The following is a 23,711-nucleotide window of genomic DNA, read 5'->3' as shown; positions in this document are numbered from 1 at the left end:
ACAGAGAAATGTGTTGTGTAATCACTGCCTCGCAGACTCATTTCTCTGTACTTGGTGCATTTTCAAATAGCTTTAACCTCCCTATTTGTTTGCCATGCAAAATGCTCACAGGCAGCTGCTCTCCTCCTACATCGTTTTAGCAAATCTTGGTTAGAGAGGTTTGGATTCTTATTTGAATTTTTCCATGTAACTTTCCACCCACATCCTCCGCTAAAGACCTTTAAAATTATCCTTGGAAAAGACAGGCGATTAATGTTTCCCATCATTTTAAGAGCTACATTTATTTTTGATATATACTATAAACATGTTGTTGTTTGTAATCACTGACCCTGTTTACAGTACTAATCACCCCCTCCCGCCCTTTTTTTGGTTACATTTACAAAAAAGCAAAAAGAAAGAAAAAAGGCAGGACGTCAGTGGCTGACTAGCTCCACCTAGTGGCCAAACAAGGTCATTATTTACTGTTCCCATTGATAAAAAAGTTTCCACTTTTAAAGACATCGTGATCCTTTTACACCCGATATCTCACACAGTTCTGGCGCTTAATGGGCAAAATGGTTTAAAGGTTGTTGGCCTGGGACTGAAGCTAGAAACTAAAATAAAACTTATGAGCATCGCAGTGCTGAGCTTATAAAACTAAAAAATGTAAACCTGTAATGGAGACTCTCAGAGGTCTTTATTTCCAGATAGTAATATCATGAGTGCACCAACTGAAGTTTGATCCATCTGAAAGTCTCAAGGACTTCAACATCAAGAGTAAACAAATGAATTAGTTTCATTTCGATATAAATCAAAACACATTTGACATGTTAGAAAGAAATCAGGTGTGATATTTATTGCTTAAGAGATTTATTTGATCACTTGTCATAAAAAACACAAACATTATTGAAATCTGCCAAAAACTTTTAAAACTTAAAATTAATTATTTATTTATTAACCTTTATTTAACCAGGAAAATCCCATTGAGATTAAAAGGGAGACCTAGCCAAGATAGGCAGCAGCAGGTGTCTCACAGTTACAGAAATGACTCAAACACAGGCAGCAACAACACACATGCAACAATAAGTGAAAGAATACAAATAAAATAAAATAAAATCCAAATAAAAATAAATAAATAAATCAGTTAAAATGACAATCAATCTAATTTAAACAGTTGCATGTTATGAACTTGGCCTCAAGGATTCGTAGTTTAGATTTAAAAGCACTTAATGAAATAAATTCAGTCATTTTCCTTCTGCAGTTTGTTCCAAGCCGACGGTGCTAAATGGACAAAAGCTCTTTTACCAAGTTCAGTTCAGGCAAATGGAGCAGAAAGCAACAAGTAACCATGCGGACGAAGAGAATACCGACCAGCATGTTTCATTACAAGCAGGGAACATAGATAAGAAGGCAGCAACCCAAGTATCGCCTTATATATAAAACTGTATAAATGAGAGTTCCTCCAACTTACCAAAGCAGGTCCTACCTGAGAGTATAGTCACAGTGGTGAGTCTGAAATTTACGGTTAGTGATGAACCTCAGAGAAGCACGATACACAGAATCAACCATTCGAAGACATTGAGCAGAAGCATTCATATATAGAATATATATGAATGCTTCTGCTACTTATCTGAACGCAGATAAGTCATTTATTACATGACTTATCTGACAACTCAGTAATTAATTGAGGATTTTTTTTCTGTTTAAGAATTCAAGTAAATAACTGATGTTTGGCATCTTAATCCAATAATAATAAGTATTGTAAAGACTCACCTTTCAGCATAAGGACTGCACTCACTTACAGCTCACTTTTTCTTCACTGCCACATGGGGCAGCAGCTGAGGTGAGTGTCTGTTTGAGTTTTCTGCGTTCATGCATTATTTTAACTGACTAACTTAAATCACACTTTGTTTCCTTTCAGAGTTAGCAGTCCATGTGTGTCTTTCCTTTAATGCTGATTATTCAATAAAACGAGAAACCTGCAAGTGATTGATGACTGTTCATTCTCATCCTGACCAGATGAGCCCATGATGGTAACTGTCTCCAGCCTCCTCTGAGCCTTCCTTCATAATAATAATAATAATAATGATAATAATGATGATGATAATAATAATAATAATGATAATAATAATAAAAATAATAATAATAATAATAATAATAATAATAATAATAATAATAATAAAAATAAATAATAATAAATAATAATAATAATAATAAATAAATAAAAATAAAATTACTTGGTGAAAAACTGTAATCATCATCAGTGTTAATTTAGGGGGGCTGTGGCATCAATCTTACATCGGGTGGTGGGCTGAAATCTAAACAGTGTATTAAGAGTAATCGTTCTTATTTCAGGGTCTTGATGTTGTACCTCTGCCTCATTGATTGTTTTAATGATTAGAAATATGTGAGCTTTCCCCACTGTGAACGCTCAAAACTGATTAAAGTTTGCAGTAAGGGTCCTGGCTAGTTATGTTTTTACACTGAAGCGCCAAACTCCTCACATTTGTGTTTTCAGATGTACATGAAGAGATCATCACAGTGGCTGACATGGAGGTAGTCGAGGACTAACGGTACCTGGGAGTACACACTGACTGTAAAGTGGACACAGACGCTGTCTTCAAAAAAGGGCAGAGCCAGCTTTTCCTACTGAGGCGGCTCAGGTCTTTCAATGTTTGTAGGAAAATGCTGACCGTGCTCTATCACTCTGTGGTAGAGAGTGCTATGTTCCTTGCAGCTGTGTGCTGGGGCAGTGGGGTGAAGACAGCTGATGCTGAACAAGCTGGTTAAAAAGGCTGGTTCTGTCCTGGGTGTCCGACTGGAGAACCTGGTGGAGGAGAATATTAAAATAGCTTCTCAGCATCATAGACAATCCCTCTCATCCCAGGAGCCATCGGAGCACAAAGACTCATCGCCTCTAAATGCAGAACTGACCGCCACAGGAAATCCTTCCTACCAGTGGCTATAAGACTGTACTACTCTTCATCGTTCTGTAGGTGACTTGATTATATTAATCCTATAGGATTAATATGAATGCCTTTTATTCTCACAGATTGTGCAATATTATTACTCATCTGTATGTTATTGAATGTTTTTTCATTCCCCCATCATATGCTGCTACTCTTTTATTCATTGCACTAACATGTCACTTATCATAATTACTCGCACTGATAATTATGTTATTTTGTTTTTCTGCACAAATTTTTCCTCTTGCTGCATTGAGCATGTTTACGACAAAAGGATAAATAAAGTTCTTCTCATCTTAAATAAGAGCAAATTAAAATTACTTTTGCAGTCATTTTTCTGCCATTAACGTCACAATAAAAACGTCTGATAAATATTTGATTTTCTTTCCATGCAAAACAATCTTCAGTTTTCTTCTATTGATACTGACAATGAGGGTTTTTTTATTATTACTTTTTTTTTTAATAAAATGGGCCTTTTATTAAAAACCTTTAACACAACTGGGTTTACACTAAATTTGTGTAAAAGCCAAGTTGCAGTCGCTAGATGGCAGTAGTGCTCAATATCTCAATACTGCAGACCTTCATTTATTTCAGCTCGTTTCACTTTAGGTGAGCGTCCTGTTCATGCCTCAGCGTCAAATCTTACACCAGTATTTTTTTTAAAAAAATCTGTCAAAAATGAATTATAGCGACAGCTTTTAAGAAATAATCGCACTGTGGTACTTTTGTGTCGTTGCTGAAGTAAAGGAACTCACCCAAAACATCTTGTCCAATCATAGCGCTGCTATTGTGCATGGGAAGTAGTCTGCGCCCTGGAGACTTTCTGGCCAGCTGAGAGGTGGTCTTTGTATGACAGAGCTGAACAGGGGCTCTGACTCTGCAGATCTGAGGGAACAGGGGCCGCCACAGCTGCTGGGAACAGAAGTTAAGCTTGAGCGTTGAGAGGAAACAACAGACTGCAGGAGAACCAAAAAATAGGCGCTCGAAAACTGCACCGGGAGATTTTTGTTTCTTTCGCTGATGCTGGGAATTTGATCAACTCTTATAAATTTTCAAAACTTTTTGTGAGAGCCAGATGTCTCTGCCTCTATCTCGAGACTCACTCTGAGTTTCCCAATGGCGAAAACAAAACATCGTGAAACAATGACAGAGAAGACTCCTGGATCACTGATGTGGCTTCCGCTCGTCCTCTCAGTGGCGCTGGCCGCAGGGCAAGACGCAAACACGGGGGCCGTAAAGGAGGACATCCCGGAGGGCGCATCCACCCTGGCGTTCGTCTTTGACGTGACCGGCTCCATGTACGACGACTTGGTCCAAGTGATAGAGGGCGCATCCAAGATTTTGGAGACATCCCTGAGCAGACCGAAGAGACCTTTGTATAACTTTGCCCTGGTGCCCTTTCACGACCCAGGTAACGTAACAAGAGACAAAGAGATGGTTTGATTAGGTCAATTCTGCTTCTTTTTTCTTGTTTTTCTTCTCTTTAAATGTGATGATTTGGTGCTTACTCTTTGCAGTCTACACAAAAGCAGACAGAGGTGTGACAAATGTGATAGTTTGCTCACAAGCCGCCCTCTGACTGCCTAAACCTCCTCACACCTCCACGGGAGGCACTTCTGGGGCATTTCATCTCGCACAGATGTTCAGCCTGGCGGTCACTGTATCATTAGCATTCCGCCAGGGTTACTGTGTGGCTTTAGGTTTGCAGAGCAGCTTGATGATTATCATCACTCGTGGGTGCTCTCTCATTCTGAAAAGTAATGCCTAGGCTGTATTTTATTGGGCAGTCAAACAGTATCCCTGGCTAGTATTAGTCTTCAGAGGCGCATGGGGGGGGGGGGTCATACAAGATAAAACATTTCCAAATATTCAACACACACATCTGACAAGAACGGAGTCCCTGTGAAGAGTAATGTGAGACTGAGGACATCAGTCTTATTACTCTTATTGAACAACAGCAGATTAAAGTCATCATTTAGGGTTTGAATATTTGGGAGGTAACGTTGACTCACCTTTGTCTCTTTAATTGGAGATTATGTATCGGAATTTCAGGACCACGCCTCCAAACACGCTCCTTACAGTTGTCATCTATATAGGTTCCTTCAGTTCTGCAAGCAGTTCATTCTCGTTTACGTGCCCCACCCTCCCTCCTTGTTCTCAATTCTTTAACTTCACTTCTATTTAGTGCATGAGGATCTGCTAGACTGTCACCAGTCCCCAAACCGCAGCTCAATTCATGTCCAAGCATCACCTTTACCTACTAGAACGCTGTCAAACCTAAAATGAGGACGTGGGCCCAGCGAGTAGAAGCCCCTTTCGTGATTATTTCATTCAAAACAAGGAGGCTCAATGGTTACTTTTCACCAGCATTTAAGTGTACCACAATTCAATTCAACTTTATTTATACAGCGTCAAATCACAGCAACGGTCGCCTCAAGGCACTTTATATTGTAAGGTAGATGCTACAATAATACACACAGAGAAAAACCCAACAATCATATGACCCCCTATGAGCAAGCACTTTGTCGACAGTGGGAAGGAAAAACTCCCTTTTAACAGGAAGAAACCTCCGACAGAACCAGGCTCAGGGAGGGGCGGGGCTATCTGCTGTGATTGGTTGGGTGTGAGGGAATGAAGACAGGATAAAGGCATGCTGTGGAAGAGAGACAGAGATGAATATTAACTAATGATTAAGTGGAGTAAAACAAACGGAATGAGCAGAGATGAAATGCTGAGTGCATGATGGGTAGGCTCAGGGTTGAAATTGAAATGATTCAATTCAACTCAATTCAAGTTTTATTGATGTAGTGCTACAATAATAGATCAAAACCCCCAACAATCACATGACCCCCTATGAGCAGCACTTTGGCGACAGTGGGAAGGAAAAACTCCCTTTTAACAGGAAGAAACCTCCGTCAGAACCAGGCTCAGGGAGGGGCGGGGCCATCTGCTGTGATTGGTTGGGGTGAGAGAAGGAAGACAGGATGAAGACATGCTGTTGCATGCATTTAATGTTTAGTTTCCATACGTAGCATTCTGCAAAATGTGCTTCGTGAATATTACTTCACAAAGTGCATGAAACACAATGCTTTCATATTTTAATGTTGTATGCAGAGTACCTACATTTTTCCTAAATGCACTCGGAGCAACAAACATTCCAGGATCTGAAGGATGGAAAGAAAGAGATGAATAGACGGAGGTGATCTGTGAGGTGAAGACACAGATTCCTATTCCAGATGTTTTTTTCTCTTTTCAGTTTCAGCATGTCACAAATTCTCATGAAGCACATTTCTTCAATCATCGTTTCAATCTGCTCTGTGCCTAGAATAATAATTATATTCAAGGAGGAAAAAATGCACAGTGTACACAAATCGTACAAATGATGAATTCATTAGTGCGTGCCTCTGTGGGGAAAGTAAATCTTAGGTGATTAGCGATGCTCTTGGACAGAGAGACAGTAGTGAAAGAATGCTGCGGTTTTAACCTGTTTGTGTAACTGAAGGGCTTCATTTAGAGGAAATGTTGACTTCATTGAGAAGCGATTATAAGATTATCCTTTGGTAGTGAAACACAACAGCTCGACTGAGCGCTCCAGCGTCGACTCCTCTCTGTGTTTGTGACGTTTGTCTGCTTCTTAAAGTGTTTACGAGGATGTCAGGATGTGTGCTCCGACACCCCCGGGGGAATAGAGGAATGATTACTGCAGCGCACTGCAAGCAGGGGTAGCTGAGCATTTCGCCAAATGTTCTGACCCCGTCTCTCTCCCACTTTCTGTCCTTTTCCAACAAAATCCCGGCTCCTCGGAGAGAGTCGGTTTTGTTTTATTAAGGGTTTGCTTCATCGTGCCGCGGATCCATTTTCTCTGCTTTGCATCCAACGTGGTGCGGTAACGCAGTCCCTCCTGTTTGACTTGGCTGCTTTTAAATCAGAGCTTCCCTTTTTATTTACACTGCAATCCGACACTGTAAACAAGAGAGTGTGTTTGCAATCTTTGTGTCTGTGCGCGCTTGCCTGAACGTGTGTGAAGCTAAAGAGTCAGGAGGATGCCTGGATATTGGGGTCAGGCCTGTGTGGGAAGATCAGTCAGGAAGCCTCCCCCCTTTCCTCCATCCTGCAGGCAGAGAAAGAAAGAAAGGCACAGGATGCTTCACAAGTCATTTTACCACAGTGCAAGTGTGTGTTTACCGCTGAAGTCTGTCTGTGCTCTTAACAATACAATATGTCATTACTCTTGAAATGGGCATTCGTTTATTCGGGGCGAACGTGTCTCAGGGGGTTGGGAAGCGTATCTGTAACCGGAAGGTCGCCGGTTCGATCCCTGGGCTCTCTGTCCTGGTCGTTGTGTCCTTGGGCAAGACACTTTACCCTACCGCCTACTGGTGTTGGCCAGAGGGGCCAATGGCGCGATATGGCAGCCTCGCTTCTGTCAGTCTGTCCCAGGGCAGCTGTGGCTACAACTGTAGCTGCCTCCACCAGTGTGTGAATGAATAGTGGCATTGTAAAGCGCTTTGAGTGCCTTGAAAAGCGCTATATAAATCCAATCCATTATTATTAATGAAAGAAGTGGCTTTACAGAAGAGTCCTGGACAGCTACAAACACGAACATCTCGCTTCTCTAGCTGCAGTCTGACGATCAATCTGTCAATAAGGACTTCAGGCTCATGCAGAGAAGCCAAAGGTGTGTTGCAAACAGACTCGCTGCACTTCTAAAACATTTATTTGAGAGTTTACAGACAATTAAACTCATTTCACGACACTTCCGTTCTTCCCGAGCTACAAAACGTGGCCTCTAGCCCAAGACTAATGCCAGTTTGTGCATTGTTTCAATTAAAGAAACAAACATTGCATGACAATAACAGGAAATAAAATGGTAGACACTTATCTGTCTGCATGGCCCTGTTGGCATCCTTACACACACACACGTCCATGTAGCTACCTCGCTGTGAGAGGATGTGTTTGTGAGTGTCTGACGCTGCTCGTGTTAATGTTTAACCGTCCAAGGTTAAGATGGATCCAACCCCAGCACCTGGGACCCAACGTGCCCAGGAAAGTCAGAGAGCCTTTAAACCTTGACACTATGTTGTAGTGCACACTCCAGCTTAATGGAGGGTGTCTAAGGCGTTTGGGGGGTAGCACCGTCTTCCACTTTAGAGGACTTAAAATAAACTTGCAAACCCTTTGCAGTCAGTGACGTCTATGATCTGTGGTAATGCTCTACCAGTCCTATCTTGCATTGTTGCTGGTTTTGATGGTGTCGACACACTTCCAGTAGGACTGAGGGTATAGTGAAAATGATTAGACTTCCATCGAGTATGGATGAAACACTGTTATCCTTAAAACCGATAGTTAACACCTAAACGTAACGCTTTTTCTATTTTAAAGATAGATGAGCTAGAGTAGGGTTGCCATTGTGACTCAGGGTTCTTTGATCTACTCTGAAAATATATGATAAAGACTTAAAGATCTATGTTAGGCAGAGAGTATCATTAATCACCGTGATGTCTTTTGTCTCCCTACAATGATTGTGTTTGTGGAAGCTCCAAACAGAGAAAGGATGAAAGATGGAGACATTTTACTGACTCATGCCTGCATGACATCAGCGTGAAGGTTTTGAAAATGGAACAAACCACCGACGTGTTTCTTGGAGTTTTGCTTGTTTTATTCTGCACGTTCTTTGTGTTTCCGCTGCGCGATCTCGGGGTTGGTTCCAGTAAGCTGTTGACCTTCCTTGCTAAAAATTTCCTTCCAAGTTGTCTAAGTTAGAAGGAGATCGACTAAAGGAGTGCGGAGTGATGGGAGGAGATGATGGAATAGCTTCTGCCTTCTCTGCAAGATCAAAGGCCGTTATCACAGAGCCCTCTATGCTGGCGTTCGCGTCCTTTTCTACCCCTCGTCCCTTTGTTTCCTTCCTTCCAGAGTAGCTTTTTTTTGTCTGAACTGCCCCGCCCGTGTGAGATTACGCGCAGCCTGCGTTTAGCTGGACAGAGTCAGTAATGATGCTATTAGGCAGGAATGCCAAAAGAGAGAGGTGGAGGTTCGGGAGAAAATATAGGAGGAGAGAAAAGTGTGGCAGACTGAAACTGTGTCTGTGAGTTTTATGTTTTAATGGATGTGGAGTATTAAAATAGGTATTAACTTTTAGGGCTGCACCTCCTGACGTGGCCCAAGGTGCTCGTAGTTCAGTGGGTTCAACTCACGACACACAAGTGGAAGGTTTCCAGTCGTCACTGAGCGACTTTATGTTTAAAAGTTCGACAGCTTTACAGATCCTAAGGTTCAAGGATCTTCTTGCCTTTTAAAAAACAGTCACATCTAGATGACCGTAGGATCCACTGTCCCACATAACCCCATGCGTAGTAAGTGGCCCATTCGTGAAGTATTTGTCAAACATTTTTCTCTCTGCTGTGTGAGGTTTGTTTCAAAAACTTGTTTTCTAATCTCCACTGGAGGCTCATCAACCCGAGGTTCAATGTGCTTGTGACCTTCTACACTCTTTGACATCACTGTCTGGTCTGCCAGTATCCCTTTGACCTTCTGTAGCTGTGCTCTTGGTTGTGTTTTTTGGAAAAGTGTCTGGCTGTCAAGACATGAACCTGAAACAGAAAGCAGTGGTGAAAAAAAAACAGTGAAACTGAGAAACAATTTCATATAAAAGATTTTCCCCACACGTCGTCATCATCTGGGAAGGAGCGGTGCTGGACAGTGAAAAATGTGTGAGCTTGCACTTCTGTATAATTACATTGTTAAGTAAGTTGATTGACTTAGCTTGTGACTAGGGCTGCCACGATTAGTCAACTAGTCATGATTACGTCGACTATTAAAATCGTCGACGACTGATTTAATAGTCGAAGCGTCGTTTGAAGCTTTGTAAGATCACAAAAGACGCAGGAATAAGTAGTAGGATTTAAGAGTGTAATAACGAACTGAAACAGAAGATGGCAGCACTGCATGTACAAGGATGCCAGCTGTCGTTAAACCCCGAAGAAGAAGAAGAAGTTTTATCCCAGAATTCATAGCGCGGCCCAGCTAAGTTTCCAACAATGGCGGCAGCTAGTTAGTTTTAATATTACTCTTATTATTTTTTCTGGGTCACAAAATAAACGTTTAACATATTTTCAGGCGAGAATGTAGCTGTGTAAACCTCAAATATCTGCTCAGTTTATCAAGACACCACATATTTTCAAAAGCGCTCCGACGTTTTCGGAGACGTCTGTTAGCCACTAGCTCGATAGCTAGCCGGGAGCTAGGCTCACTAGAGCCGTGAGAACACCGGACTCCCGCAAATCGTTTTTAAACCCACCGCCGTCTTTCGCTACTCAGGTTAAACATGATATATAAGTCACTTAGATACCTTAAAATGTTATTGTTTGGCTTTTTTCAGTATTTTATTTGTTCCTGAGTAAATCGGTTTGGCTGAGATTAAAGTTATAGTTTTTACACAGCTGAATAAACGTCAAGCAGACAGCTGATTATCAGAAGTGTGAGATGCTCGAGAATTTACTCTGGTGTCCTGTTATATTTTAGATAGCAAGGAGTTTATTAAACTTCACCGAAACAATCTGCAAATTTCATTAAAATTTAATAAACTATCATCTTGTCTTTATTTTTAGTTAGCACATACCTTAAACACTTAAAGCTGTGAGCTAATGATAGTTATATAAGAGCAGATGCTGCTGGTGCAATAAGCAGTACGTTTTAAGTCCAATGGATGATGATCTGATTAGTCGACTAATCGCAAAAATAATCGGTGACTAGTCGACTATCAAAATAATCGTTTGTGGCAGCCCTAGTTGTGACTATCATGACCAGACGTACAATATTGTGTAAAAGTCTTGAGCCATCACTTTTCGTTTTATTTTTCCAGTAAAATCAGAAATAGGCGTTTTACTGAAATGCTCAAACATACATAGAATTACAGCATATAAGGCAAAAGCAGAGTTTGCACAAGTCTAGAAAGCTTGAAAGTCAATATTTGGTATGATCACGTTTATTCTTAAAGACAGTCTGAACACTCTTAGGAAAGCTTTCTTGTCATTTCTTCAAGTAGTCTTTAGGAAAAGTGCTCCAGGCTTCTTGAAGGACAAAGCTCTTCTTTGGCTGTTGGCTGCCTTTTGTTCTGCTCTGTGTCATGATGATCCCACACTGCTTCAGTAATGTTTCGATCTGGGCTCTGGGGAGGACGGATCAGGGGCCGATCGTGTTCCACTATTTTTCTATCCAGGTGTGTTTTTGATGCTGGTTTTGGGATCATTGTCATGCTGAAATATGAAGGTGCTGTCACTCAGATGATATCCAGATTAAAAATCTCACTGCAACCTTTTGACTAAATCCCCAACAGCATGAATGAAGCAGTGCCAAACATGACAGAGCCTCCACCGTGCCTCCATGGCTGAAGACTCTCACTGCGGTGCCTCTTTCGATGTTTCTTTAGTATTGATTTTCAGTCCAGTTCTTGCCTTGTTCTTGGCACATCCCGGCCTTTTTCCCTTCATTAAGAGCGGCTTCTTAAAAGCTAACCTCCTTACTGAAACCATTTCTGATGATGCCTTGGTGGACTGTACATGGAGGAGCTCGAGGCCGCGTTGCATCTCTCAGGACCCAGCAACACACCCAGATACATCAAGTTTTCAGCAAACAGCTTTTGAGAATCCATATGTTGATGTAAAATACTGTTTTATGCTGTCAAACTGTGTGATCTTTAATATTTTTGTAGATTCAACTAAAGAAATGGGAAACAAATTTGTGTCTTTTGTGCGAGGCTGCTGGTTCATCCCCTGAGTTAAGTGTCTTGTGTATGTTTGAATAATTCATAGGTCAGTGGTAAGTGGCTTAACAAACACAAAAAATATTCCTCTGAGAACAGCCAGGTACAAGGAATGAAAATGATTGAAAAAAGCAGCCAAAGAAAGACCTTCAGAAAACCTGAAGAACTATTGCTCCAGACAGCTTTAATTAGCAGAGCGTATGGCTCCTTGAAAGCAAAGCATTAAAAAATGAGGTGTTTCAAGACTTTTGCACATTACTATATATGGATACTGGTATTGGACCACACATTATACCTACGGGAAAAGTGTGTCGTGAAGCTCCTGGTGCAGAGTTATGGTGCTGATATTAATCCCAGAGGAAGCTTAGAGCTGTGCACCATGTGCCTCTGCACACTCTGTAATTTTACATGGTCTGTCACTTCACTTCAAATCAATTTTATTTATACAGCGCCAAATCACAACAACAGTCGCCTCAAGGCGCTTTATATTGTAAGGTAGACCCTATAATAGTAGATACAGAGAAAACCCAACAATCATATGACCCCCTATGAGCACTTGGCGACAGTGGGAAGGAAAAACTCCCTTTTAACAGGAAGAAACCTCCGGCAGAACCAGGCTCAGGGAGGGGCGGGGCCATCTGCTGTGATTAGTTGGGGTGAGAGAAGGAAGACAGGATGAAGACATGCTGTGGAAGAGAGACAGAGATTAATAACAAGTTATCTATACTTGTGTCCAAGTTGTTGCGGTGCCTAAACTTTTCCTGATTGTGAAATATCTAAAATGTGTGGCCAGTACTTTTGTCCATATAGTGTAGCTGACACTTTACCAGCTTGTGGGGTGGCTGTAGCTCAGGTGGCAGAGCAGGTCAGCCACTAACCAGAAGGTCGGTGGTTCGATCCCTGGCTGCTCCAGTCTGCATGCCAAATATCCTTGGGCAAGATACTAACCCCATGTTGCATCCATCGGAGTGTGAATGTGTACGAATGTTAGATACTCAGCACTTAAACTTAGAAGTGCTTGTGTGAATGGGTGTGATTGGGTGAATGAATTAGCTGTATAAAGCGCTTTGAGTACTCGGACAGAGTAGAAAAGCGCTATATAAGAACCAGTCCATTTACCATTTAAAAAGATTAGCAACTGGCTAGCTGTTAATGTCTCTTTCTGTCTTTGTAGTGCACATAATGTTGGTACACAGAGTGCTTATCAAAGCTGGAAACAATGCTGAGGCTGAGATTAGGGAAAGTGACCCCCCCCCCCCCCCCCCCCCCGCTATTAAAAAATGCAGTGAGCTCACCTTTTCTGCTGTTTCTCTCCTGCGAGTTAGAAATACGTTACTGTTGCAAATTAAACACACGAGCGGTTTGGTTTTAAGGATTCAGAGCTATGTAATCACGTATTAAGCTAAATTATACCACTCGTGTCCCAAACATGTTCTCCTGTGCATGTTTGAGAGAACTGTTCAACTGCAGACAATATGGTAGCCTTGATCACTTTGGAGAAGATGCGCATTGCTCTTGTAATATCTCACTTGGTCCACACTGAAATGTTACACATGTTACACCTAAAATGTACTAACACTCAGTAGTACCGTGTACAATTTACACACTAAAGAATAATAAATCACCGCCTTGGAAGTCACAGCCAACATGAGATCATGCCATTGCAAACCATGGGAATGTTCAACTTTGGCGTCACGTCTATGAGAGTAAATCTAACGTGTTCCAAATGAGTCCTCCAGACTCTAAGTGTATGATGCAAAACAATGAAATCAGATGAATTTGTTAGCTAAAACAATCCTTAGAAAAGTAATTTCCTCAATAATGTAGTCTAGACATCAACTGGTTATGCTGTTTTAAAGACAGCCTCAATGAAAGTGCAGAGGCTGGGCTTATTATTATGAGTAATAAAGCAGTAAAAATGCAGAATGGCAAATACTCAATATACAACATCATACATGTGTGCCTGCAGCTGGTATAGCTGGCAACAAGCAGCTGGAAACTATCCATTTGGACTGTGTAGTGGGGCGTTTGAAAGTGTGGTTTGGACCAAGAAACAAATGTAGTCAGAACACGGTAGCTAAAATGAAAGAAGCCTTTAAAAGCCCCCAACCAAGAAAAGACAGCCAGCGGCAGCTGTTATCAAAATCACCTGATATCCTCAAGGACTCGGCTCTCCTAAATGAAGTTAGATGACTTGCTGCTCAGACCCAGAACACATGGTAAGAGTTAGGGACAGGTCAGATAAATATGTCTGACCCAGAACAGGAAAACAGTAACCTTAGACGTGCAGCAAAACCCTCAGTTTGTGGAGCAGAATGGTCAAATTCCTCTGAGATTTTCTTATGAACCACGTTTTGTGCAGCGTTTCATATCAAATTTAATGTTGCATCCCTCTGATGCAGACAGTATACATACAATTAGGGTATAGTGAGGTCTACTTATTATAATACAGACAATCAGGTTATCAGAATAAGTAAATGTAAAGTAAATAAACTCTTTATTTCACAAATTTTCATTTCAGTCCTTGGGCTTGGCCACTTTGTGTGTTTGTTAAGCCACTTAACGCTGACCTCTGAATCACCCAAGCATGAAAATGATGCCTAACTCAAGAAATGAATCTGTCGTCACCAGACATCTTAGCAAAGAACCGATTTTAAATTGTGTCTTCAGGCACTTTGTTACTAGCAGCCTGGTGCACAATCACATCATTTGTTCCAATTTCTTAGTTGAATCTTTCACACACAAAACATCACAGAACAGTCTCGACGGGCGTGAAATCGTCTGCACCAGGAAGTTGAACAAAACCACCTACAATGGATGAACAGTATCGAAAATCATGTCCTTAGGAAATAGGAAAGAAATCCAGCAAAGCCCTGGCACAGGACACAGGAGATAAATCTGGCCGCTCAGTTGATCCATCTACTGTTCACTGAAGCCTCATCAGAAATGGTCTCATTGGATTTGGCTGTCAAGAAGCCTCCCCAGAGCCCAGACCCGAACGTTACACAGGCAGTGGATGGAACAACATCCAAAGATGATGTCCTTCGAGAATCCATCCATCCATCCATCCATCCATCCATCTTCATCCGCTTTATCCGGGGCCGGGTCGCGGGGGCAGCAGCCTAAGCAGAGAGGCCCAGACCTCCCTCTCCCCAGCCACCTCCTCCAGCTTATCCGGGGGAACACCAAAGCGTTCCCAGGCCAGCCGAGAGATATAATCTCTCCAGCGTGTCCTGGGTCTGCCCCGGGGCCTCCTCCCGGTGGGACATGCCCGGAACACCTCACCCAGGAGGCGCCCAGGAGGCATCCTTGTCAGATGCCCGAACCACCTCAGCTGGCTCCTTTCGATGTGGAGCAGCAGCGGCTCTACTCTGAGCCCCTCCCAGATGGCCGAACTTCTCACCCTATCTCTAAGGGAGAGGCCAGCCACCCTTCGGAGGAAGCTCATTTCCGCCGCTTGTATCCGCGATCTCGTTCTTTCGGTCACTACCCACAGCTCGTGGCCATAGGTGAGGGTAGGGACGTAGATCGACCGGTAAATTGAGAGCTTCGCTTTTACACTCAGCTCCCTCTTCACCACGACGGACCGGTGCAGCGTCCGCATCACTGCAGCTGCAGCCCCAATCCGTCTGTCGATCTCCGGCTCCCTTCTCCCATCACTCGCGAACAAGACCCCGAGATACTTGAACTCCTCCACTTGGGGCAGGAACTCATCCCCGACCCGGAGTGGGCACTCCACCCTTTTCCGGCTGAGAACCATGGCCTCAGATTTGGAGGTGCTGATCCTCATTCCCGCTGCTTCACACTCGGCTGCGAAGCGTTCCAGTGCGAGCTGGAGGCTCTCACCCGATGAAGCCAACAGAACCACATCATCCGCAAAAAGCAGAGATGAGATTCTGAGGCCACCAAAGTGAAAGCCTTTGAGAATCCTGGTGAGCTATTCCTGAAGACAGCCCAAAGAAACAACGAGACAGCTTGCCTAAGAGATGTGGTTCGCAGATAACAAAGGTTGCACCAAATACTGACTTTCAAATTCTGCTTTTGCCTTATTTGCTGTATCGTGTGTTTCCATGAATCACTGCACCTACTGTATTTCCCATTTTCTCAGCAAGAGATGAAGAAATGAGGGCTGGCTCAAGACTTTTGCACAGTACTGTGCAAAACACTTCCAGTCTCCAAATGTTCTGTATCTACAGGATGTGTAATTAGAAACAGTAACTCACCACAGCCACTTTATAAAGTGATAATATGTCAGTATTATGTTTATAGCTTGTTAACTTACCTCAGTGGCCAAAAATATGGTCTTCCTGCTTTATTTAAATGTTGTCTACCTTGCCAGATTTAAATTTCCTTAAATAGAGTCTTTACATGCTTGTAAATGTCAGGCGTTGTGTGGAGGCGAGGAAGAAGGAACCCAAACGCAGGACTCACAGGTAGGTGAAGACTGGTGGATGTTTATTATAAGGAGTGGAGGAACAGAGGGTGAACGGACACTGACTGGCTGGAACACTGAATGGCTGACTGACTGAGAGAACACGGGGAGGACAACATCACACGAACATCATCAATGACACGACAAAGAACGAATGGAAACAGAAGACCTAAATACACAGACTGATGAGGATGATAATGAGAGACCGGTGAGTACACAGCTGAACATAATCTGGCTAATGGCACGAGACGAGGTGACAGGAACAAACAGGAAGTGACGAAATAAACTGAACGTGAACAAAACGGAAAGCACTGGGTCACCGACCCAGGAACCCTGACAGTACCCCCCCCTCCAAAGGCCGGCACCCGACGGCCAAAAGAAAGAAAAACCAGAACAGGGAGGGCGGAGGGGGCCCAGGACGGAGGGACGGAGTCCACAGAGAGACAAACAGGTCAGGCGGGCGGCCGCGTGGCCGGCGGCCGAGACGAGACAGGTCAGGCGGGCGGCCGCGTGGCCGGCGGCCGAGACGAGACAGGTCAGGCGGGCGGCCGCGTGGCCGGCGGCCGAGACGAGACAGGTCAGGCGGGCGGCCGCGTGGCCGGCGGCCGAGACGAGACAGTTCAGGCGGGCGGCCGCGTGGCCGGCGGCCGAGACGAGACAGTTCAGGCGGGCGGCCGCGTGGCCGGCGGCCGAGACGAGACCGTTCAGGCGGGCGGCCGCGTGGCCGGCGGCCGAGACGAGACCGTTCAGGCGGGCGGCCGCGTGGCCGGCGGCCGAGGCGAGACCGTTCAGGCGGGCGGCCGCGTGGCCGGCGGCCGAGGCGAGACCGTTCAGGCGGGCGGCCGCGTGGCCGGCGGCCGAGGCGAGACCGTTCAGGCGGGCGGCCGCGAGGAAGGCGGCGGCGGCCGCTGAGCTGGTCCGGCGGGCGGCCGCGCCGGCGATGACGTCCAGAACGTGGCTGGGGCGACGGTGCGGCAGCCGCAGGACCAGGCGAAGCGGAGGCTGGCGACACGGCAGCCGCCGGACCAGGCGAAGCTGAAGCTGAAGCAGAGGCTGAGTCCGGACCAGGCGAAGCAGAAGCAGAGGCTGAGTCCGGACCAGGCGAAGCTGAAGCAGAGGCTGAGTCCGGACCAGGCGAAGCTGACGCTGAAGCAGAGGCTGAGTCCGGACCAGGCGAAGCAGACGCTGAAGCAGAGGCTGAGTCCGGACCAGGCGAAGCAGACGCTGAAGCAGAGGCTGAGTCCGGACCAGGCGAAGCAGACGCTGAAGCAGAGGCTGAGTCCGGACCAGGCGAAGCAGACGCTGACGCTGAAGCTGAGTCTGAGGCTGGCCCAGGCGAAGCAGACGCTGAAGCTGAGTCTGAGGCTGGCCCAGGCGAAGCAGACGCTGAAGCTGAGTCTGAGGCTGGCCCAGGCGAAGCAGACGCTGAAGCTGAGTCTGAGGCTGGCCCAGGCGAAGCAGACGCTGACGCTGAAGCTGAGTCTGAGGCTGGCCCAGGCGAAGCAGACGCAGACGCTGACGCTGAGGCTGGACCAGGTGACGGCACGGGAGCCGGGGGTGACGGAGCCACAGCTTTAGGGCCAGCGGGCGCGGAAGCCCCTGGCTGGAGACAGGCAGGGCCAGCGGGCGCGGAGGCCCCTGGCTGGAGACAGGCAGGGCCAGCGGGCGCGGAGGCCCCTGGCTGGAGACAGGCAGGGCCAGCGGGCGCGGAGGCCCCTGGCTGGAGACAGGCAGGGCCAGCGGGCGCGGAGGCCCCTGGCTGGAGACAGGCAGGGCCAGCGGGCGCGGAGGCCCCTGGCTGGAGACAGGCTGGGCCAGCGGGCGCGGAGGCCCCTGGCTGGAGACAGGCAGGGCCAGCGGGCGCGGAGGCCCCTGGCGGGAGAGCGGCCGGGCCAGCGGGCGCGGAGGCCCCTGGCGGGAGGGAGAGCGGCCGGGCCAGCGGGCGCGGAGGCCCCTGGCGGGAGAGCGGCCGGGCCAGCGGGCGCGGAGGCCCCTGGCTGACAAGCAGGAGGGCTCACAGCTGGCTCTGGGTGCTGTGGCTGCAGGTCCAGGAACTGAACTGACTGGACGGGAGGCGACTGGACTGACTGGACTACAGACTGGACTACAGGGGACTGGAGGACGGGAGGAGACTGGACTACAGACTGGACTACAGGGGACTGGAGGACGGGAGGAGACTGGACTACAGGGGACTGGAGGACGGGAGGAGACTGGACTACAGGGGACTGGAGGACGGGAGGAGACTGGAGTGAAGGCTGAAGAGCAGGTGAGTGAACTGACTGGAGTGAAGGCTGAAGAGCAGGTGAGTGAACTGACTGGAGTGAAGGCTGAAGAGCAGGTGAGTGAACTGACTGGAGTGAAGGCTGAACAGCAGGTGAGGGAACTGACTGGAGTGAAGGCTGAACAGCAGGTGAGGGAACTGACTGGAGTGGGGAAGCTAAGGGATGAACAGAGGTTGGCGATGCTAATGGCTGAGCTAATGACAGAGTTACCGAGGGGGATAAGATTGCGGCCTGGGCTAATAAGGCTGGTGCCTGAGCAGGGGACACCTCAGCTAGCCTAACCAGGGACAGTGCGAGGGCGTGAAAGGTTGGATCAGGAGGTGGATGAAGAGGTGAAGTAGTAGGTGGGCCGGTGAGCTCTTCCAAGCCTCCAGGGAGGTCAGGCTGGGTTGAGGCTGCCCTCAGCCTGGGCGCTGGGACAGGCACGGGAGGTGGCTGGACACCAGTCACCCCCACCCGGGAAACAAGAGTGGATGTGGAGGTAGACTGCGTCGCAGCTGCCTTCCTCCTGGGAGCTGGCACCGGTGTGGGTGTAGGCCGGGCCCTAGACATCTGAGGAGGTGAAATGGCTGAAGAAGAAGGCCAAATCTGGGCTGCCGTGCTGGTGGGGAATGGCTGAGTGACGGGTGTGGAAATGGTGACTGGGTGTGTGCTACTGGCAGGTTTATCAGAGTTCGGTCTGTTTTTTCTGCCACCACGATTTACAGTCTTTGTGGGAGCAGCGCAGAAAAAATCTTCCCAGTCGACATCCTCCAGGAGGGAAACTCCCCATGGATCGGTGGTGGATCTGTTATGTGTTTTATGGGGATAATCAGATGATGGATGTGGAAAACAGTTAGTGGAACTCACCACCGGGAGTTGTTGAAAATAGTCCATATTATGGCGGCGTGTGCGCCGCTTTCTTCGGGAAGAGGAAGCGGCCGGGGTGAACAGCTGAGCCTCTGGCGCGGTAGCCTCCATTGAGTCGAGGTGGGAGGCGTAGCCGCGGTGCCGTGGCGAAGGTGGAGGTCCGGCGAATGAGGCGGCGGGTGTGCGAACGAGGAGCGGAGCGGCGAGAGAGGGAGCGGCCGAAACGCGGCACGAAACGTCTGCTCTCCGCGGCAAATGCTCCGAGGCAGGTGTGGCAGCAGGTGGGGGAACGCGGCGTCTCCGAGGCCCGCCCAGAGCCAGGCGAGTCCCCTCGAAGACGTGCTCTCGCTCCGCGAAGAGCCGCTGTTTTCCCCTGACCACCTCTGCCCAACGGTAAAGCGCTGCCACCTGCCGCTCGTTGAGGTCCGAGTCCGCTGGGTCCCAATCGTGTCTTCGTGGCACGGGTCGTGTCATTCTGTCAGGCGTTGTGTGGAGGCGAGGAAGAAGGAACCCAAACGCAGGACTCACAGGTAGGTGAAGACTGGTGGATGTTTATTATAAGGAGTGGAGGAACAGAGGGTGAACGGACACTGACTGGCTGGAACACTGAATGGCTGACTGACTGAGAGAACACGGGGAGGACAACATCACACGAACATCATCAATGACACGACAAAGAACGAATGGAAACAGAAGACCTAAATACACAGACTGATGAGGATGATAATGAGAGACCGGTGAGTACACAGCTGAACATAATCTGGCTAATGGCACGAGACGAGGTGACAGGAACAAACAGGAAGTGACGAAATAAACTGAACGTGAACAAAACGGAAAGCACTGGGTCACCGACCCAGGAACCCTGACAGTAAAAGGTTGCTGATGGCATAATAGTGGGACCATGAAGCTGTACCTGAGCAAGTTTAGTCAGCGTCAGTATACGAGCATGGACAGAAACACGAGAGCTGAGTTTTGTGGTTTATTTTGCATCAGTGAAGCCTGATCACTGTATAATTGTTCTTTTCCAGAGAACTATGGTGCTAAAGCGTTTCATAATAAGCTCCACGCCTGACGTCTCATTCGCTACAAGAAGAAAAGCCAGAAGATTTTAACTGTGTGGATTTTTGCTGCGTATGTATCACCATCAGCATTTAGGCAGTCTGTGCTGGGGGGAAGTCATATATCACAAAGACCATCTTAGCCATAACTAGCTGTGTTTGTAGACCTCTCCCTTTATAAAGTATGCATCTATGTTACTACCTCACAATTAAGGATTTAGGGTGAAGCCTGAGCTTAATCTGATGGTTTCCACGTATCCTACGTCAAGCTGATGAGAAGCACATGTCGAGCCAGTTTTACATTTTCAGCAACACAGCTGGACAAACCTTTGTGCCATGGCACACCGTTTGGAAATCACCGCTGCAAACATCTGAGTGTGCATCCGTGTGTGGTCGACAGCGCTGATCTGCTGCATCTGAGGTTTCTCTGTCTGCTTCAGCACAATTAGAATTTCCCCCGTTAAACAAAAGAGCCACAGTGAACCGAAAACGCCGCCGGTCTCTTATGAGCAGACGTAATTACAGTCTGTCATAAAATACTTATTCATGAGCTTTGCAGTTCTGTGGTTTTAATATTGAAGTTGATGCCATTTATTCTCAAGCCTTCTACTTTTTGTTTTTTTAAAGAAAATGAATGCAATTACTGCAATTAAGAAGCTGATTTAGCAAAGAGAGAGTAAATTTTAAAAATCAGGCCAACCAGCTGTGAGTGCTTTGACTTTTCTATAGTAGAGACCAAGAAACATCACAAGCAGCAATGTGTTTGAGGCCTGTGCCAGTTTTCTTAAAAGGCATTTGGAGCCTTAACTGTCACAGTGAGACACGTGAAGAAAGACGTTCATTTAAGGCTGGAAAACATTACAAAACAAAAGGCAAAGGTGAAGCTAAACAATAACCTAAACTGGGTGAACTAAGATTAAAACATGAACATGGAGACCTGCCATGGATACACAGAAAAACCTGGAAATATGACATGAATACAGCAGACGACCGGACGAGGAATGAATGAAAACACAAAGACTCTATCCCAATTCAGGGTCTGCAGCCTTAAAGGCCGCATTTTAAGGCCGATTACGTCACAGCGACGCGACGAAGGCTGTCCCAATTCAAAGGCTGCTCGAAATGCAGCCCTCAAATGCGTCCTTCATTTCCCTGAATTTTAAGGACGTGGCGGTGTAGACTTCGTGGCCCAACATATCCCAGAATGCATAGCACGGCGGTGGGTGTGGATAATTTTGCCGGAAAAAAAAACAGCAGATGAGGGGCGCCCGAAGAGTAAACTTTAAGTAAGTACTGAATATTATGTCACTTATTTATGTGCAAATGTTTAATAACGAAGAACATTAAAACATTACTGTTGGCCACATGTCGGCAAAGTTATGTGACATTAGTGACGTTTGTAATAACTTGGTTTTAAAGCCTTTACTTTAAAATATACGCCGTTCAATAGCTGAGCTTGATCAGAGAATGATCAAAGCTCATGTAGAAACAAACAAACAAATGAACAAAAGATTTTCTCCTTCATTTCTGTCAAACAAAGCTGTATGAAACGTTTCCAGCTGTTAGTATCATGGTTGCTAGGCAACCTGGGCAGCAACGGAGGCTAGACCGTCCCATTTCACAAGCCTCGCACTTCCGGCCTTAGCGGTCTTTGAGTACGCGGCCCTTGAGGATTGTTGAGGCTGCGTACTTTAAGGCTGCAGACCCTAAATTGGGACACAGCCACAGACTGAATGCACACAGGAGGTGACCAAGGGAAGTGGAAACACATGGGGACACAGCTGATTCAAATGAGCGTAATGATGTCACAGGGAAAAGTAAAATTAAACACATTGAAGATAGAAACCAAGACTTTCAAAATAAAACAGGAAGTATGGAGAGACGTAGACATGACAACACGAGCTTGACGATATGGAACGCACAGACATAAAACACATGACAGACTAGACAAGAAACAAGACACAAAACTGAAGAGACAGATGATAGTAATGCTAAACTGAAACTCAGCTACGCCCTAAATAAGAAAAACTTATAGGAACTTATAATTAAGCCTCACATAAGAAACTCAAAAATACAGAATAAGCTCAAAGTGCTGGGTCACAGATTGTCCCCGACACTAAACAGAGGCAGACTTGCTGCTCTGGCTCATCAAGTCTGCACCTTTGTCTTCTTTATCCTTCGCACGAACGCTGCTTCTTTCTGTGCTGTCAGAGCAACGTGGTGGTTTTGTAAGATCCCGTTATGACCATAAAAAAGCATCCATGTGAGTCATGACCACAAGTTTTTTAATATCTTCAGTTTTTCATAGGTGAAGCTGATAGAAGGAACATTCATCAGCGCCGGATCCAGAGACTTTTATGTCCGTTACTATTGATCTGATGAAGTCACAGACACTTTGTAAGTGAAAACATACAGAGCACCAACCATTTGATCATAAATCAGACCAGAACTCTGTCAGCAGGAAGTCATGTGTAAAGAAAGGCTTTAGAGGACTCTGTGCAGTCCCACCAAGGCAGCACCTTCATGCTTCTTCAGCCATTCTGTTGTAGCTGGTGTAGATCTTTGTCCTGTTGGACCCCAGGGTCTGACCTTTTCATCCACTCTTTAGAAGATTCACTATTTCAGATCTATTGAAGAAAGCAAAACACCCTACGGCCTGTGAGTCCTGCAGGCATCTGTCTCTCCTAAATGTGGATTTTAAGATTTTGGCAAAAGTACTTGCAACTCGGCTCGAGGCCGTTCTTCTTATTTCACAGGAACAGAATGGATTCATCAGAGGCCGTCAGCTGTTCTTTAGCACTCATACTCTGCTAAACACACTTTTTTGTCCCACGTCTCCTGAGGTGATTATTTCTCTAGATGCAGAAAAGGCTTTGAACGGGTTGAATAGGATTACCTCTTTGCTGTCCTGAGTAGGTGTGAGTCTGGAGAAAGGTTTGTGTCTTGGATCAAACTTCACCAACTCTGTCCCATCTGATTGTTTCCACTATGCTGCTGCATCTCCCCTTCTGTTTGCTTCAGCCATAGACCTTCCCTCTGTTGCGCTGAGATCCCTCTCTTCTTTTCATGGAATTATCCGTGCAGGTGTTGAACTTAAGGTATCCCTGTACGCAGATGACCTTCTTTTGTATGTCGCTGACCCCATATGTAGTCTTCCTCCAATTTTATCTGTCTTGGAAAAATTTAGTTCTTTCTCTGGCTATAAATTAATTTACACAAGAGTGAATGTTAGCCTGTAAACTCTTTAGCGTTAGCACGTAAGCAGTCTGACATTCCTTTTACGCTCAGCCCCTCAACGTTTAGGTACTTGGGAATTAATATTACACAAACTTTGCCTTCACTGGTTTCACCATTTGCATCAGATTTCCCTCCCTCTGTCAC

General features: G+C 46.0%; 1 protein-coding gene across 1 annotated transcript in view; it reads left to right on the top strand.

Moving 5' to 3' along the window:
• Positions 1-3,804: 3,804 nt before the first annotated feature.
• The window catches only part of hmcn1 (hemicentin 1), a 111,927-nt gene continuing 92,020 nt past the window's right edge, over positions 3,805-23,711 (top strand). Inside the window, exon 1 of the mRNA XM_087830945.1 lies at positions 3,805-4,356. Within this exon, the coding sequence (XP_087687071.1) occupies positions 4,062-4,356 (295 nt within the window). The 5' untranslated portion in view covers positions 3,805-4,061. The remainder of the gene's footprint in view (positions 4,357-23,711) is intronic.

The sequence above is a fragment of the Neolamprologus brichardi genome, chromosome 17, assembly GCF_056152115.1.
Source record: "Neolamprologus brichardi isolate AB-2024 chromosome 17, ASM5615211v1, whole genome shotgun sequence".
Lineage (NCBI taxonomy): Eukaryota > Metazoa > Chordata > Actinopteri > Cichliformes > Cichlidae > Neolamprologus > Neolamprologus brichardi.
This window is presented reverse-complemented; position numbering and strand designations above follow the sequence as displayed.